The sequence below is a fragment of the Neltuma alba genome, unplaced genomic scaffold (assembly GCF_004799145.2).
Source record: "Neltuma alba isolate B1F8T4 unplaced genomic scaffold, ASM479914v2 tig00012763_pilon, whole genome shotgun sequence".
NCBI classification, from domain to species: Eukaryota; Viridiplantae; Streptophyta; class Magnoliopsida; order Fabales; family Fabaceae; genus Neltuma; species Neltuma alba.
Genome location: NW_021637174.1, coordinates 310,642 through 326,524, shown reverse-complemented (window position 1 = coordinate 326,524; position 15,883 = coordinate 310,642). Strand labels below are relative to the sequence as shown.

General features: G+C 34.7%; 2 protein-coding genes and 1 pseudogene across 2 annotated transcripts; all 3 read left to right on the top strand.

Annotated features, from left to right (window-relative positions):
• Window positions 1–1,522: 1,522 nt before the first annotated feature.
• On the top strand, window positions 1,523–3,869 carry LOC114730735 (glutamate receptor 2.9-like). Its single transcript, XM_028917843.1, has 4 exons — window positions 1,523–1,882; window positions 2,468–2,792; window positions 2,887–3,299; window positions 3,426–3,869. Exons 1-4 carry the CDS (start codon window positions 1,523–1,525, stop codon window positions 3,867–3,869), a joined length of 1,542 nt encoding a protein of 513 aa, XP_028773676.1.
• Window positions 3,870–5,610: 1,741 nt separating this feature from the next.
• Window positions 5,611–7,365, top strand: LOC114730734 (glutamate receptor 2.9-like; annotated as a pseudogene).
• Window positions 7,366–11,099: 3,734 nt separating this feature from the next.
• On the top strand, window positions 11,100–13,380 carry LOC114730733 (glutamate receptor 2.9-like). Its single transcript, XM_028917842.1, has 4 exons — window positions 11,100–11,453; window positions 11,557–11,896; window positions 12,023–12,435; window positions 12,943–13,380. Exons 1-4 carry the CDS (start codon window positions 11,100–11,102, stop codon window positions 13,378–13,380), a joined length of 1,545 nt encoding a protein of 514 aa, XP_028773675.1.
• The last annotated feature ends 2,503 nt before the right edge of the window (window positions 13,381–15,883 follow it).

Genomic DNA, 15,883 nt, shown 5'->3' with positions numbered 1-15,883 from the left:
AAAATCAGATACGTAATATAAGATCCTAATCTATTTTGCCTTTTATATTTATTTTTTTAAGGTAATTTTTATAGTAATTGTGCATATTAAATGTTTCATTAAATAGTTATTTTAATTAATATACATTATTAGTAACGGTATTTAAGGGAAGACAATACATATTATTATAAATAATTAATTTAACAAATTTTTTTATTCTATTTAAATTATTTAACTAGTTCTTATATTAAAAATCATAAGTAGTATATGACATCGATTCGGCTAATCTAATAGGTAATTATCTGCCCTGACACTCTTGTTTTTGGTTGAGGACAATGATGCTTCTCACAAAAAAATTGAATTCATGCTTCGTTACATCAAAAAGACTTTTTATTGGGTCCAACGGATTTGGTTTAATGTCATATTCTGAAGGGATATTCAAAATATACTTATTTGAATGGTCAAAACTCTAGTCAGTGCATTTTGTGGCTTCGATCTTATTAAATTTAAAGAACTTTTAAATTTTAATAGTTTAATTTAAAAATAAAATAATAAAATAAAACATATAACTATTATTTCAAGATTTTTATTTAACAATAAATAATTAAATAATTGAAATGAATTTCATACAATTTAATTTTTATTTAAAAATGAGTATTCCGGAGCCGAATGAATCTTTAGAGCAATATATGGTCTTCCTCGAAATTTCTGGGAATCCTGCACTATCAGGTTTCAGGGAGACCGCGTGTGAATTAAAAATGAGACTTGAATAAACCACGAGAGCTTAGACTTGATCAAAGCTGGCTCTGAAGTCAACGATTCTTTCTTTCTTTCTTTTTTTTTGGGCCCAACTGTCAAGGATTCAAATATTAATAGAAAATAAATAATACGTTAATAAAAAATAATATTAAATAATTTTAATTTGTATATAATATACAGAACTCTAATAAGTTGTTGGTAAGAAAAAAAATCTATCAAGGTCCACCGTTCATAAATTATATATTGTGAGTTTCTGTTTTTGTTTTTTCAAAATTTCATGTAAAACATAAAAAATCAGTGTTATATATATATGTTCTCCTCTTCTGCGAAGTTGGAAATTTGCATAGGTCGACTCAAGACTCATAAACTGCGAACAAGTCAATCTCATATATAATTTATGAATTGCATAATGAAGCTCTTTCTTTGAAAAGCATTATTATAACTTGACAAGACTCATAAACTGCGAACAAGTCAATCTCATATATAACTAACCACTAGAGCAAATATCAACCGATTATGGGCTCCGACTTGAAGATTGAAGCTAGCTATCAAGACGCAAGTCATTGATATTATTCCCTTTTTTTTTTGGGACCAGAGAGCCGTGGATTCAAATCCCTTGTAACTAACGAATTAACATCCCATAGCCAATAGCCAAATACAAGTCACCATCACGGGAGCTTGCTAGTTCATCATATAAACATATAAAGCTGCACAGACTCAGACCATATGGACCCAACTAGCTTCTCAATTTCTTCATTTTTCTTGCTCACGTAACTTATACGAGATGGCCAGCCTAAACTTCTATTGCCATGCTTCCCTTATAATAATTTCTTTTGCTGTCTTGTTAACGGCTGAGATTGGAGCAAGCGATGATGCAGGGTTACTCCTTGGAGGGAAGAAGTTGATAATTGGTGTCCCTAAGAAACCAAGCTTCATCCAGTTTGTGGATGCACAACTGAATCCTTTCAACAAGACTCAGCTCTTGAATGTTACTGGCTATTCAATTGACGTTTTCTTGGCTACAATAGCTTACCTTCGGCGTTCAAATTACAATATTTCCTACGAGTTTAGTGCTTTTGTCGACAAAAGTGGAAAAACTAGTGGGGGTTATGATGGACTCGTCTACGAGGTTCACCAAGGAAAGGTTAGACACTATACTATATCTTGGATGTGCGTGTGTTCGCGCGCGGGTGCGCTGATGCACATATGTATAACACTGTTGGTGTGAACATGATCTCCTGAAGTAGAGAGAGAGAGAGAGAGATTAGTTAGTATGATTAGAGAAGAGACCATTCGAACCGTTCACTCTTAAATCATCAGTATCTCATCATTCGGTTTAACGACCTGTCGAGTTTTGTAATCCTAATATGGGTTTTTACAGAAGCCCCGTGTATTTTTATCTCTTTTCAATTCAGTAGCAATACAATTTAATCTGTTTATATTGTTCTTGCAGACCAGCTGACTGTATGACGAGGTTAATTTAGTTTAGGCTTAGAATATCCATCCTCTTCACTATTACCTCTGCTCCTAATTATAAGACTTTGTTTGTAGTTTGCTAAAATACTATCTCATGTACTAGTTATAAGACCTTGTTTGTAAACTACAAACAAGGTCTTATAACTAGTACAGGAGATAGTATTTTAGCAACAGAATGTTTTGAATTTTATCCTTCACCATAATTCAGATAAAGATTCTAACTTGAACATTTGACTTTCCTTTTTATGAATAGTACGATGCTGCAGTGGCGGATTTGACGATTGTGGCAAACAGGTCGAACTTCGTAGATTTTACGTTGCCATATGCACAGTCTGACCTGAGGATGCTTGTGAAAGTTCGACATGATCCACGCTTGAATATGTGGATTTTTGTACGACCATTTACCTGGGACATGTGGCTATGCATTGTCGTGGTTTGTATTTTCACGGGGGCTGTCATAATATTCACGGAACGCCATGTCCAGGAAGGTTCAACACGCCAAAATTCTCCAATCAAAAAGCAACTTAGTGGGGTTTCTATCTTGTGGCTTCCCGTAGTGCAAGCGGTTTTTCCTGAAAGTAAGCATCATAACCTTGCACACGCAAGATTCAATATGTTTCCCTTTCTTCCTATTTGTTTTTCTTTATTAATTGACTTCTGTACTATTGGTAGGAGAATCATTGGCCAAAAATTGTTCTAGGTTTGTGCTGGTGATGTGGCTGATTCTAGTATTTGTACTGATGCAAAGTTACACGGCATGCCTTTCATCAATCTTGACCGTACATCAGCTCCAACCTCGTTTTTCTAGTGAGTATGAAATTAGAACAGATCCCAACATTTACGTTGGATGCCACTATGGCTCATTCATCCGCGGCTTACTGGTTGATAGCTTGAAGGTTGATAGTTCAAGGGTGAAGGAATACGCTGGCATCGAAAGTTACAAGGAGGCCTTGGACAAAGGAAGCCGTAAAGGTGGCGTCGATGCCATTTTTGACGAAGTTCCCTACATGAAAGTCTTCCTTAAGAAATATGGTTCAAATTATGCCATGGTGGGGCCTAGGCACCGCACGGGTGGATTTAGCTTTGTAAGTTCCATTCTATATTTTCTTTTGCGATGTATACGTTGGGGTGTTGTGCAGAACTTTTGTTTGCTGATATGGTTGGAAATTTCAATACAATTCGTAACATGTCTGCATTGCATAATTTTTCAGGCATTTCGTAAGAATTCCACCTTAACCTCGTACTTCTCTCAAGCGATATTAAATGTAAGCGAGAGTAATGAAATGGACTGCATCGAGGATAAATATTTTAAAACTCATGACGATGATGATGGCAAATCTACTTCATCGTTAGATGGTGATAGTGCCAGCCTCAGCGCATACAGCTTTGCAGGTTTGTTTGTGGTGTTTGGAATTCTTTCACTGCTAGCTTTGTTAGTCTCTGAACATCGTGTTTGGAGAAGACATGTTATGCTAATGAAAATGTATAGCAATGGATTGTTGGGTCGGAGTTGTACAAGAATTAATCCGCCAGAGGAAAGTTCTACAGTAAGGAGAAATGTTGAGGATGGAGAAGGTTCTATAAACAGAGAAAATATTGGATCAGAAGATGGATACTATAACCACGCAAAGATATTGGTGGCATCTCTTCCTTAAGCGGCTACTTAGCTAAGACATTGCTTGGATAAATAATTTAGTATATAGTGATATCGGATCAACTCCTAATAAGTTTTAAGATTTAGAGTAATCAGTTTGTGTGAAGTAGTAATAGTCAAGTTGTATACGAAAACCATGTATATTTCTTTTTCTTTTTGCCCCCTTTGGTTTCATTTTTTTTTTGTTTAAAATTTGCGCCAGGCTTTTGTTTGATACTCAAGTTAGCAATTTGAAGAAACTCATCAATCTGCAAAAGCATGAAGAAAGTTAAAGAGAAGCAATTATTGTTTTGGTAAAAAAAAAAAACGCAGCACCCGTTTTAGAAATAGAGAATTCCAATTTGGAACACATCGTTTTCTCCGTCCCATCACCATTAAAATGTTGAAATGAAGCACAGGAAATGAAAAAGAGTCAACACCATCGACATTTCAAGTAAAGCATATTTAAAGATCAATATGTGGCCTTCCTAATCTCTACCTTGCATGGTCCCCTTAAATTCTCTGAACGATATGTTAGCAAGTCAAAACTGATGTTTCAAGGAAATTAACATGGCAGTATATAAGAGCACGTCGTTTTGGTAGTATATAACTACTTGTCCGCATAAAGTCCCCTCTCATAAAACACGGATGAACACTGAAGAAACTGAAGCCTGCTCTCCCTATGGTCATGCCTGTATGCCTTGGAAAATTAATTATATGTAATATGTCAATTCCATCAAAAATTCTAGAATTTAATGTGAACATTTTAATGTAAAATATACTTTTCCCCTTTTTCTTTTTCTTCATTTTTTTTTTTAAGTTAAGGTCATTGAAAGGCAATCTCAATAAGTCCCTCGCAAGAGGATTATTTATGATACATGCCGAAAAAATGCTGATACTTCACCATAGGCTTTGTGTTGGATTTGAACTTTTGTCGTTACTATGTTATGGGCTAACATTCTTCCAAAGAAACTCATGGGCCGAAGCAGAACTTCGTGAGCTGGGCGGATACGAACATGGGCTCAAATATAAATATGAAAATCAGACAAAGCCCAAAAGAAAACTAAAACACATTTTTTATACATCTATAACAATATTTAAATTGTTTATTATAACTTTTTTGGAAAAAGTCGATGTAGGTTCCATAATTTTTTACACTTAGTCTCTTAATTTTATAAAATGTATTTGTAGTAATATCATCCTAACATTATCAATTTTAATAACAAAAAGGTCAATGTTGCAATTCTAAGTGTTAACAACTTGATATGTTAAGTTTAATTTTACAAAACAAAAATAATTAGATTGAAAAATCGTCATTCGAGAATTTTTTTTATTAGCTAAAAGCATAAAAAGATGATGCTGTACCAAAGTCAAATATTTCTTCGTCACATATAAAGAATATTCAGGTATCTATTCGTGTTGATGACTCGATTATGTTAACACGTCGTGCATATATTACTAATTCATGAAACAGTAACTTGTGTCTTGACTTTATTACGAAATAGCTATAATCAGCCTTTCCGCCCAATAAAAATGATGTTTTATTTCAAAATTTACTCGTTTGCGTGGGCGAATTGATAAAGATGATTATTTTAATTATTCCAAATGTGAATTGGTCAAGAAAATGATTGGCACAGTATATAATTTCCCACTGCAAAGTTTTTAGTTTTTCCTATTTTCCTTAAATATTTAACTAATCCTTATATAGGCATATATTAGCAAATTTAAAACCAAAGGACAGTTAACTCATGAGTAGTGGTCAGATGGCTGAGTCCTTGAAGTGCCTTCTCTTCTGGCTTCTTTTGCAGCTTCTTCTGCTACAAAACTCCCAAACTGTGAATGGGTCACCCAATTTGCTGAGAATAGGCGTACCAAAGAAAGATGGTTTCACCCAATTCGTGAAAGTACGATGGGAACCTCGTGAAAATAAGTACAAAGTCTCTGGAGGATATTGCATTGATGTCTTTAATGCCGTAATAAAGCACCTACCCTTTAAGGTTTCTCCTGAGTTTATTCCCTACGTCAATCAAACAGGACAAAGCGCCGGCACATACGATTCCCTCATCCAGCAAATTCCTGAAAAGGTAACTAGCCATCGATCATTAAAACAGTACTTTTTTCCCTTCTGAATAATAAAACTTCCCATTTTCTTGTTGGAAATTTCATGGAACACAGTACGATGCTGTGGTGGGAGACGTGACGATCGTGGCCAACCGTTCGAGGTTTGTGGATTTTACGCTGCCATAAACGGAGACAGGAGTATCGATGATAGTAACAGCCAAACATGGGAGGCACCGAACCATGTGGATTTTCGTGAAACCCTTCAGTTGGGGCCTGTGGCTTAGCATAGCCATCGCCTCTATCTCTATCGGTTTCGTCATATCAATCATGGAACGAAATGTAAACAATTTGCCTGAAAGAGGATCCCAAACTACTTCACCGAAACAGCTCAACGTAGTCACCATTCTATGGTTTCCATTATTACAGGCCGTGCTTCCTGATCGTAAGTTTTAAAACTCACTCCTTTATCCACATATATCCTCTGATTGATTATTCCATTTCATCATATATAGTATGGTTCAAACTATTGTTCAACTTTCAGGAGAGGTTGTAGTCAAGAGCTGTTCGAGATTTGTGTTGATGGTTTGGCTATTATTAGCCTTCGTGCTGATGCAGAGTTACACTGCGAGCTTGACAACGATACTAACGGTGGATCAGCTACAACCTAGTTTTCTGAATGTGAATGATCTAAGAAAAGGGGGTTATTATGTTGGCTATCAAGCTAATTCTTTCGTAAGAGATCTTTTGGTGCACAGATTAAAGCTTGATCCCTCCAAGCTGAGGGCTTATGATAACCTTTCTGAATATCACCAAGCTTTATCAAAAGGAAGCCAGGGAGGTGGTGTCGCAGCTATATTTGACGAAATTCCTTTTCTTAAGCTTTACCTTAATAAATTTGGATCCAACTACGTGATGGCCGGACCAACCTATCTAGCAGATGGCTTTGGTTTTGTAAGTGTCTCTTTCTCACATAAAGGTTTATCTATTTGGTAGTCATTTAAGGTAGATTAATTACGCCATTAAATTTTACTGCAAGTTTTATTTATTTTCAGGCGTTTCAGCTTGGCTCTAATCTAACCTCTCACTTTTCAAGAGCTATCTTGAATGTGACTGAGAGTGATATAATGGATCGTATTCAGAAGAAATATTTTGGGGATGATGACAATGGAAGAGTCCAAGATCAAACTGGGCAAGTGTCATCAACAACTACAACGAACCTTACTTTTCATAGCTTTCAAGGGCTTTTCTTGGTCACTGGAATCGCTACGGTTTTGGCACTGATAGTCTCAGAAAGTGTTATTTGGCAAAAACCCATTTCAATGGCTAGAGCTTACAGTGAGAAGTATTTGTTCGGTAGTACTCCTACACGTTCCAGAGATAACACTGTTCATCCAAGCTCTGATTCTCCAGCTGCGATAGATACTTCAGCTTCAGATTCACCAGATGGAAACAGATAACCGTTAATAAAATTAAAAAATGTGGTACGCAAGTCAGTAGTTGATTTTGCTGAGTAAATGGTTTGACGATAGAGATTCGAATTTAGAGCTAACGTGGGATGTGAAAAGTAGGATATTGCTGGTGAGTTGTGTTTCCAGATTTGTTAAATCCCAGATATTTTATACATTTATATGCCAGAAACCAAGGATATCCATAAAATATGCTTCGGTCTTGTCCCATCCTCTTCTCTCCTCCACTACTTTTCTAATCATTATATCTCTACAATTGAATGATTCATATTTAATCTTTCATGAAATTATTATGAAAATATTAAATTATAAATTAAAAATAAATAATTAAATTTATACTACTAAAATTTGATATGAATACTTTCAAACTTCTTTAAAGAAAATAAAACAAACATTTTGTAAAGAAATAAAATAGAAATCATTTGATTGTTGACGTTATGGTTTTTTAAAAAAACGGGGTGAAAAGAAGGGAAGGAAAGAGGAGAAATCCTTTCCTTTTACATCACACAGGAGTGAGGGACAGAAACCCACAATACACGTGGCACGAACCAAATGCTGACAGCTCATCTACTTTGACCTAACTGACTGAAACGGATACATGTATTATATGCTAATATTATGTAAGGGGTGTTTGGGAAACCCAAAACCATGGTTTCAGAAGTATTTTTACGCAAAACGAGGTAATCTCCTCCACATATTTACTTCGTAATCCGTAAAAGCACTTCTGAAACCATGGTTTGGTTTTTATCCAAACACCCCCGTAGTACCGGTATTGTACTACCTTGTCCGTTTTTTTTAACTCTTGTTTTTCCTCTTTTTGTTTTTTTTAAAATATAATTTAAAGTAGCAGGTATTAACGACTTACAGGCGGATTGTGCCTATGGCCTCTCATATTTAAGCGTTCACGTATGCCACTGGGTAGCCTCTTATTTCCTTTTGATATATATATATATATATATATATATAAAATTTCACACACATATAGATGATTAGTTTTATTTTCCTCCAAAGATATATATTCTTTTTCTCTTTATGATTCTTGAAAAAGCTGAGTATGTAAAGACACCGAGTAACTTGAACTGTAAATTATATTCGTAGAGAAGCCTGGTATAAAAAAGAAAACATGTACATATGTTATCATGTGTGTGTATATATTTTTGTTCAAAAATTTGGTAACAAACAATTAAAAATCTATCCTAATATTTTTCCAAAAAAGAAGAAGATTAAATTAAATGTCAAACAATTAGGTCACTCGCTAGCTAAATCAATTCATTAGGCCTAATAAACTAATAGGATCGAGATGGAACATTGGGATTTGATCAATTCAAATATTAATTTCCGTTGGCCAAAAAAATCAAATGTTAATTTCATAAAATCTGTTTTCCATAATCGGGCCGACCGAGCGCTGCATTGTGTGTGTCTTTATGTGAACTATAGATTTTGGTCGGTTTGACTCGTAGTTTCTCATGAACGAGTCAAGCCGATGATGTTCAACCATGGGAAAGAATTAAGTAAATTACCAAGAAAGATAGCTAACGGACATAGATTATTTATTAGTTTAAATATTACTCTTTTCTATCCTAAATATACGTCTAAGCAAACTAGTTTCTGTTTTTGAATGGTCTTGAAATAAACTGAGATTGATCTCTAAAAATATCCAACGCGTGGCAATTTTTAATGTTGAAAATGTCAGAAATACAAGATTAATATGTCAGATCAAATGCTTACTTCACTCGATTATAACTAAGTGATCTATTTAATCATAAAGTATTTATTTAATAACTTATTATTAGTTTTTTGTACAACTATAAAAAAACTTTATTTAATTTTGAACGTAGTCGACAGCTGTTACTGATGAGCTTCTGTGCTCAAAAGAATATGAAGACAAGTTTGATACCTGGCACCGATTATGGCTTGCTTCATACATCTTTAATTATGATTAAGAATTTAATTAATCAACATATGGGAAGTTTAGAAGCTTATAATTAATAACGGTGTGATGATGCAATTAGGTTAGTGATTTCCTACAATACTTAGTTCTAACTTCTAACGCCTTCGTAAGATCTCTAGTTCCTAAAATAAATTCAGGACGTTACAGGTGTAATGTCTACTATGGAATTAATTACACGGTTTTGACTTTGCTCTTAGCTTCTCCGAAGCATCCCGGATAAAAGTCTTCTCAATGTCGCAATCCAACTCATTCTTACTTCCAATTATTTAGCCCTACGTATCCAACATCTTTGTCCAAATATATATTTGATTTGAACAGAATTAATATTAATGCAAATCTTGTCTCAAACCGTCATAAAAATATTTCATCTTCAAATATAGGATAAAAAGTTATATTAATTTCCTCTTCCAAGGGGAAAAAAGAAGCAATTATTTTATAATCCAAGCCAAACGGACGGTTCAAAATGAATTTGAGTTCAAAAAGAGAAAAACATGAACAGATAGACTTCGAAGGCCAGCATATATGGTGTTTCATCTAATTAATTCGACCCTTTTTTTGTTCCGTTTAAAATGTTCAAATTATCAATTGAGTACACATGATTGAGAAATTTCACATTTTATTCCAAGATGCTGATTTTTTCCAGGATTAATTTACCTTATAATTCAAAGAAATTCTTACAAGTAACATAATATTCCTCCAGTCTTTAATATAAGACCCATTTAACTAATTTGATTATATTAAAGAAGTTAGGTAAGTTAGTTAATTATAAAAAATGTAATACATTTTTCCTAAAATATTATAATAATCTTTCTTAATACCCCCTCTTCCTCTTCTAGTTGATTATGGTTAAGGGAGTACCCATAGGAGTAATTTAGAGAAAATTGATAAATATGAGAAATGAGTCTTATATTTAGGACCAAAACTGATTCAATAATTGGGTCTTATATTAAGAACCGGCGGAGTACCAAATTATAGGCTTTAAGATGATGTTTAATTTCGGTGTCATCTCTAGGAAGGACTTTTCATTCGTTTGATACGGGCTTCCATTTGTTGACAAGGAAATCTTATATAATTACAAAATATATCTTTAGGTCCCTGTCACTTGCAGCTGCTTCATCCCAAAATCCACCCGAACAAATCAATAAGATTTCAGAAACGTTTGTCACCCGAATGGTCCCCGACACTAAACCACACAAATATATTCCTACAAATTAAAAAGTACTCCTTCGGTCCTTAATATAAAACCTATTTAACTAATTTGATTATATTAAAGAAGTTAGGTAAGTTAGTTAATCATAAGAAATATGACATGTTTTTCTTAAAACACTATAGTCATCTTTTTTAATATCCTTTATTCATCTTCTATTTGATGATGATTGAGGAAGTATCCATAGGAGTAATTTAAAAAAATTGATAAATATAAAAAATAGGTATTATATTTAGGGCTAAAGTCAACTCAATAATTAGATTATATATTAAGGATCAGAGGAGTATCTTCCACAAAAATTTGGCCCCACTGGACATGAATTGAGAAACTTGTGTTACTGTCCAACCAAATAGATCCTATATTTTGCTTCATTGGTTTGTCTCACCTGAAAAATTATTCTGTTTGCCTAAAGACAAAGAAAATTGAACAAACTAATAAGGGCCATAGTTCCCTTTGCTGTTGTTTTTACAGCACACGAAAGAATATACGCAGCACACTGATTACTTCGTATAAGAACTTGAACTCAGACTAAGTCACTAATCCATTCCTTCATTTATTCTGATGATTATGGCGAAACCAAAGTTTTCTTACTATGACTACGTCTGCCTCATTTCTTTTATTGTTTGGTTCATTGCTCAGCTTGGGACATGTGATGGCGTAGTCCCACTTTTGGGGGGCAAGAAGTTGATAATTGGTGTGCCTAAGAAACCTGGTTTCACTCAATTTGTAGATGTACAAGTGAATCCAAGTGATAAACAGTTGGTGAAGGTTACTGGCTTCTCCATCGAGGTTTTCAATGCTACGACAACTCACCTTCAGAACATAGGTTTCAATGTTTCTGTTGAATTTAGAGCTTTCGTAAACGACATTGGAGGCAGCGCAGGAACCTACGACACACTCCTTCAAAATATTCCTGGACAGGTGAGACATGATTGTCCACATTGAAATGCCACTTTTTTAAATGATCGATGTATAATATATATGCACATAAATTTAATGTTTGATTCATTGTTTTTATGAAAAGTATGATGCTGTGGTGGGAGATGTAACGATTGTGGCAAATCGATCAAATTATGTAGACCTTACACTACCATACGCAGAGTCAGGTGTAAAAATGCTTGTAAAAGTTCGACAAGAACAGAACTGGAACAAGCACATGTGGAATTTCGTACGACCTTTCAGTTGGGATCTTTGGCTGTCGATCGTCATGTTCAGTATTTTTATAGGATGTACTTTACGGTTCATGGAACGTCATGTCCATAATGAGAATGCAGGACCCGGCAATCCACCACCACCAAGAGAACAACTAAATAAAGCTGTATCATTCTTGTGGCTCCCTTTAACACAAGCAGTTCTTCCTGAAAGTAAATTTTAATCTTCTTGTCCTCATATGCTAAATCTCTACTTGTTGTTTTGTAGTTTATGAGAAGCATCATCCTATATATATGTACGAAGTCTGTACTTACACATTTGTTTAATTAATTTCATAGGAGAATCATTAGTGAAGAATTGTTCGAGGTTTGTGTTGGTGTTGTGGTTGATATTAGCGGGTATCCTCATGCAAAGCTACACAGCAAGCTTGTCATCAATACTGACAGTAGATCAATTACAACCTGATTACATCGGTCTTAATGATGTCATGAGAGATCCTCAAATTAACGTTGGATACCAACGTGACTCATTTGTCAGAGATTTGCTAGTGGATCGCTTGAAGCTTGATGAATCAAGACTAAAGTCTTTCCGCACCATCGAAGAATACAAAGATGCCTTGGACAAAGGAAGCAGAAATGGCGGTGTTGATGCTATTTTTGATGAAGCTCCCTATATTAAGGTCTTCCTCAAGGAATGTGGTCCCAGTTATGCCATGTCCGGACTTAGTTACCACACCGGCGGTTTTGGTTTCGTAAGTTTCTTTGTTTCCCTACTTTAATATCAATACTATTCAGAACTAAAATTGATTAAATCCTATATGAGTATAAGAAGTTAGTTAACTTTTCCCACATATCAAGAGATGAAAATTTAGTCATTAAGTTTATTCTGAAACAATAGAGTTTTCCTATTTTAACCCCCCAAAAAATGATAAAGTTACCCTTAATGTTATATTTTTATTGTCTCTCCTCTCTCTTCTATATTTAATAGGGGCATAAGTGAAAAAATTACATTAATTATCCTGACAACTTCTTATATTTTGAACAATAATTTTTTTCTAACCAACATCTTATACTATAGACTGGAGGGAGTATATTACAAAATATATTAAAAACATATGCCATATTATCTATTGAGAATGAAATTTCATCTTGGGCCCTTAAATTCCTACATTTTTAGTGATGAAATTAAGATCTTTACATCAACTACTCGTAGGGCCTTGATTATTCCGACTTTTAACATTATGCTATTTGTCTTCCAGGCGTTCCCAAAAAACTCGAGCATAACCTCGTATTTTTCAAGAGCCATATTAAATGTCACTGAAAGTGACGCAATGGAGCAGATTGAACGAAAATATTTTGGAAGTAGAGATGACGATGAAGTCGTAGAACAAAATAAGGGGTCGTCGTCTGAGAATACCAGCACTAGTCTCACCACGTATAGTTTTGGAGGTTTATTCATTGTGATTGGAGGCCTAACATTTTTGGCTTTGGTAGTTTCAGAAAGTGGTATTTGGAGAAAACCGATGATGTTGGCAAAAACTTATAGCAAAACATTGGTGGTTCGATATTCTAAGAAAGCAAGTCAATTAAGGAAGGGTTCTACAATCACAAGAGACTTTAACTCATCAATGAACAAAGATAATAAATCAAATAACCAACAAACAATTGAGGTATATGACGTGGAAGACGTGCACTAGATCTCTCTGTCATCTCACAAAATAGCTTAAGCCATTCATTTAGACTCACCTCGGGCTCATACATACGTTCCTAAACCACTTTCTAGCCATACAATGTGTAACTCCATTATATACTTAATAGATATTCTTTCGGGGATGTGGAGACTGCATATTGATTGAGTTGTTGCTTTTATTTGCAACTTAAAAAAATTTGTAGTGATATTATTCTGGACTATCACATATTGAGGGAGGGAGAGGGAGGGAGGGAGGGGGAGAGAGAAGGAGGGGAAGGAGATCCAATTTCTTCATATACCCACACTAACAAAGACAGGGGAAGTTAATATAGTGATTTAATTATAAGAGAAGGCATTGATGCCATGACGGATATTGAATGGCCCACTCTCTGGGACTTAGAATTTTGACTATTTTTCCCTGCTGTCATGTTTGTTTACTACTCCCTCCGGTCCTATTTATAAGCTTCAAATTGGAGGAGCGGTGTGGTCTATTTTATAAGCTTCAATTTGGTGTTTTGTTCGCCGATTAGCTAAACTGCAAGTGGACGGGTCACAAGTAATATAAAAAGTATCGTTCTCTCAGAGACTAAGGCTAGATGAGTTAAAAATCATGATTTTGTTCTTGATTAGGTTAAGTGAGACAAATGTTGTAAAAGAGTTTGTGAAATGAAATTAGGAAAGCAATGATTTACGGCAGTATAAAATCAACTTGACTTTGAAACAATTAAGAGACTAGGGTTATTCTTCACTAAAATACTTCATAAAACTAGATTAATCACTTCTCAAGTAGTGCTTAACAATAAGTTCAGTTAGTCGGGGTTTGCAGAATTGATTAAGCTTTCTCAAGTCAAAACCAAATGTTTGTAATCACAATAAAACATAGTAATCTCTTGCATTTGTTCAAAAAGGTTCAACTTTGAAAACCAAAACCCATTTAATCTATGTTAAGTTAACAGATACATCTCTGTTCTATCAACAAACTGTCTATTTACTCAGTTAAATTTCTGGACTAGCACGTTTTTACCAAAGTTCACAGATTAACTTAACTTTCTCAAGTTAAATTAATCAAACAATCAATCCAAATGATAACCAGACATAAGAAAGCATTAAGCTTAAGGTAAAAACAACTGAACATTATCATTAATATTCAAGAGATAGTAAAATCAAGTCTCAATCCATACAATAGATTAAAATAACCCTAGAAAAACTGATTTAGCTATACATGTTGAGTAAAAAACTACAACTATAAGAATAGCCAGTAGTCATTGCAGAAACAAGAAGGGAAGAAGAAGGAAACCCAAAAAATCGAGTAACAAGCTTCGAATCTCTTCTAGCTTCGAGCCCAAAGATTCCAAGCCTCCAAAGTTCCAAACCCTAGCAGAGCAAGCCTTCAAAATTGCCCCAAAGTCAAAGTGTCTCCAGAAAAACCGAGTCTCTCTCTTTACATGTCATAACTTTTAATTTACATCATAAAATGCACAGTTACAAGGGGTTAGGCGCTGCGGCGGATGTGGTCATCCACCGTGGTAGATTATATAGAATGGCTTTCTGCGAACGGCTTTGGCCCCGCGGCGCATGTGATCATAGGCCGCGGCGGATATCACCGAACAAGGACTCCTTCAGGACAGCTTGGGCGCCGCGACGGATATGGTCAGGGGCCATGGCACCTCACACAGAAGTACACTCCTTCCTCTCTGTTAGAGCTGCCATGGCGTTTGTTCCCATGTGCCGTGGCGAATGGTCTCTTTTCAGCTCTCCGCTTCTGGTCTCTATTCCTTACTCGCTTCAGGCTTTTTTCCTACAAAATTGACTTCCAAACCAAATAAAAGAGTGCTAAAACAAGTTGAATAAGTAGGAACTTTGAGAGGTTATCATGTTTGTCTTCACATTTAATGCACTTTTTCTTATTTTATCCTTAATTATTCATTCTCTCTTGTCATAATCTCTCTTATCACATTTTTCTATATATTTTTTCCTCTTTTTTCTCATATTTGAAAACAAAAATATATTTCTAAAGTATTTATTGTTTTTAACTAATTTTCTAGATGGAGACTTGACCGGTTCAAGCTTAAAGCTAACTCCCAAGTCATGGATTCAAATATTTTGACTCGTCTTAATTATCTTTCCTATAAAAGATGTTATTTTTTAATTTTTACTATTTGATTAAAAAACTCATCCTCCATATGCGGCCACGCTCATATATATATAGTGTGTGTGTGTGTATAAATTCTATATAAAAATGTATAATCTAGAAAAGCTTTCTAATCCTGTTTAAGAAATGTCGCCTCGATACGTTAATTTTGTATATATTATAAGCATTTAATTTATATATACGTAATTTATAATAAGTATGATAGTATTAGAGTTGACGTCTATTTTGTATTTTCTTGAAAAAAGAGATATCGTTTCCGGCAACGTGAGGAGTTGTCAAGTCATCCGTTCCACAGTGGCAAGAAGCTTTTATTAAGAGGCAAGTTCAATTCCTCTTTGGGAGGCATGGGACCAGCTGC

Excerpts from the sequence above, each read along its gene's own strand:
- LOC114730735 (XM_028917843.1), top strand. The coding sequence starts at position 1,523 with ATGGCCAGCCTAAACTTCTATTGCCATGCTTCCCTTATAATAATTTCT. Across the intron at positions 1,883-2,467 it reads ACGAGGTTCACCAAGGAAAG|TACGATGCTGCAGTGGCGGA; the intron begins GTTAGACACTAT and ends TTTTATGAATAG. Across the intron at positions 2,793-2,886 it reads GCAAGCGGTTTTTCCTGAAA|GAGAATCATTGGCCAAAAAT; the intron begins GTAAGCATCATA and ends TACTATTGGTAG.
- LOC114730733 (XM_028917842.1), top strand. The coding sequence starts at position 11,100 with ATGGCGAAACCAAAGTTTTCTTACTATGACTACGTCTGCCTCATTTCT. Across the intron at positions 11,454-11,556 it reads TTCAAAATATTCCTGGACAG|TATGATGCTGTGGTGGGAGA; the intron begins GTGAGACATGAT and ends TTTTATGAAAAG. Across the intron at positions 12,436-12,942 it reads ACACCGGCGGTTTTGGTTTC|GCGTTCCCAAAAAACTCGAG; the intron begins GTAAGTTTCTTT and ends TTTGTCTTCCAG.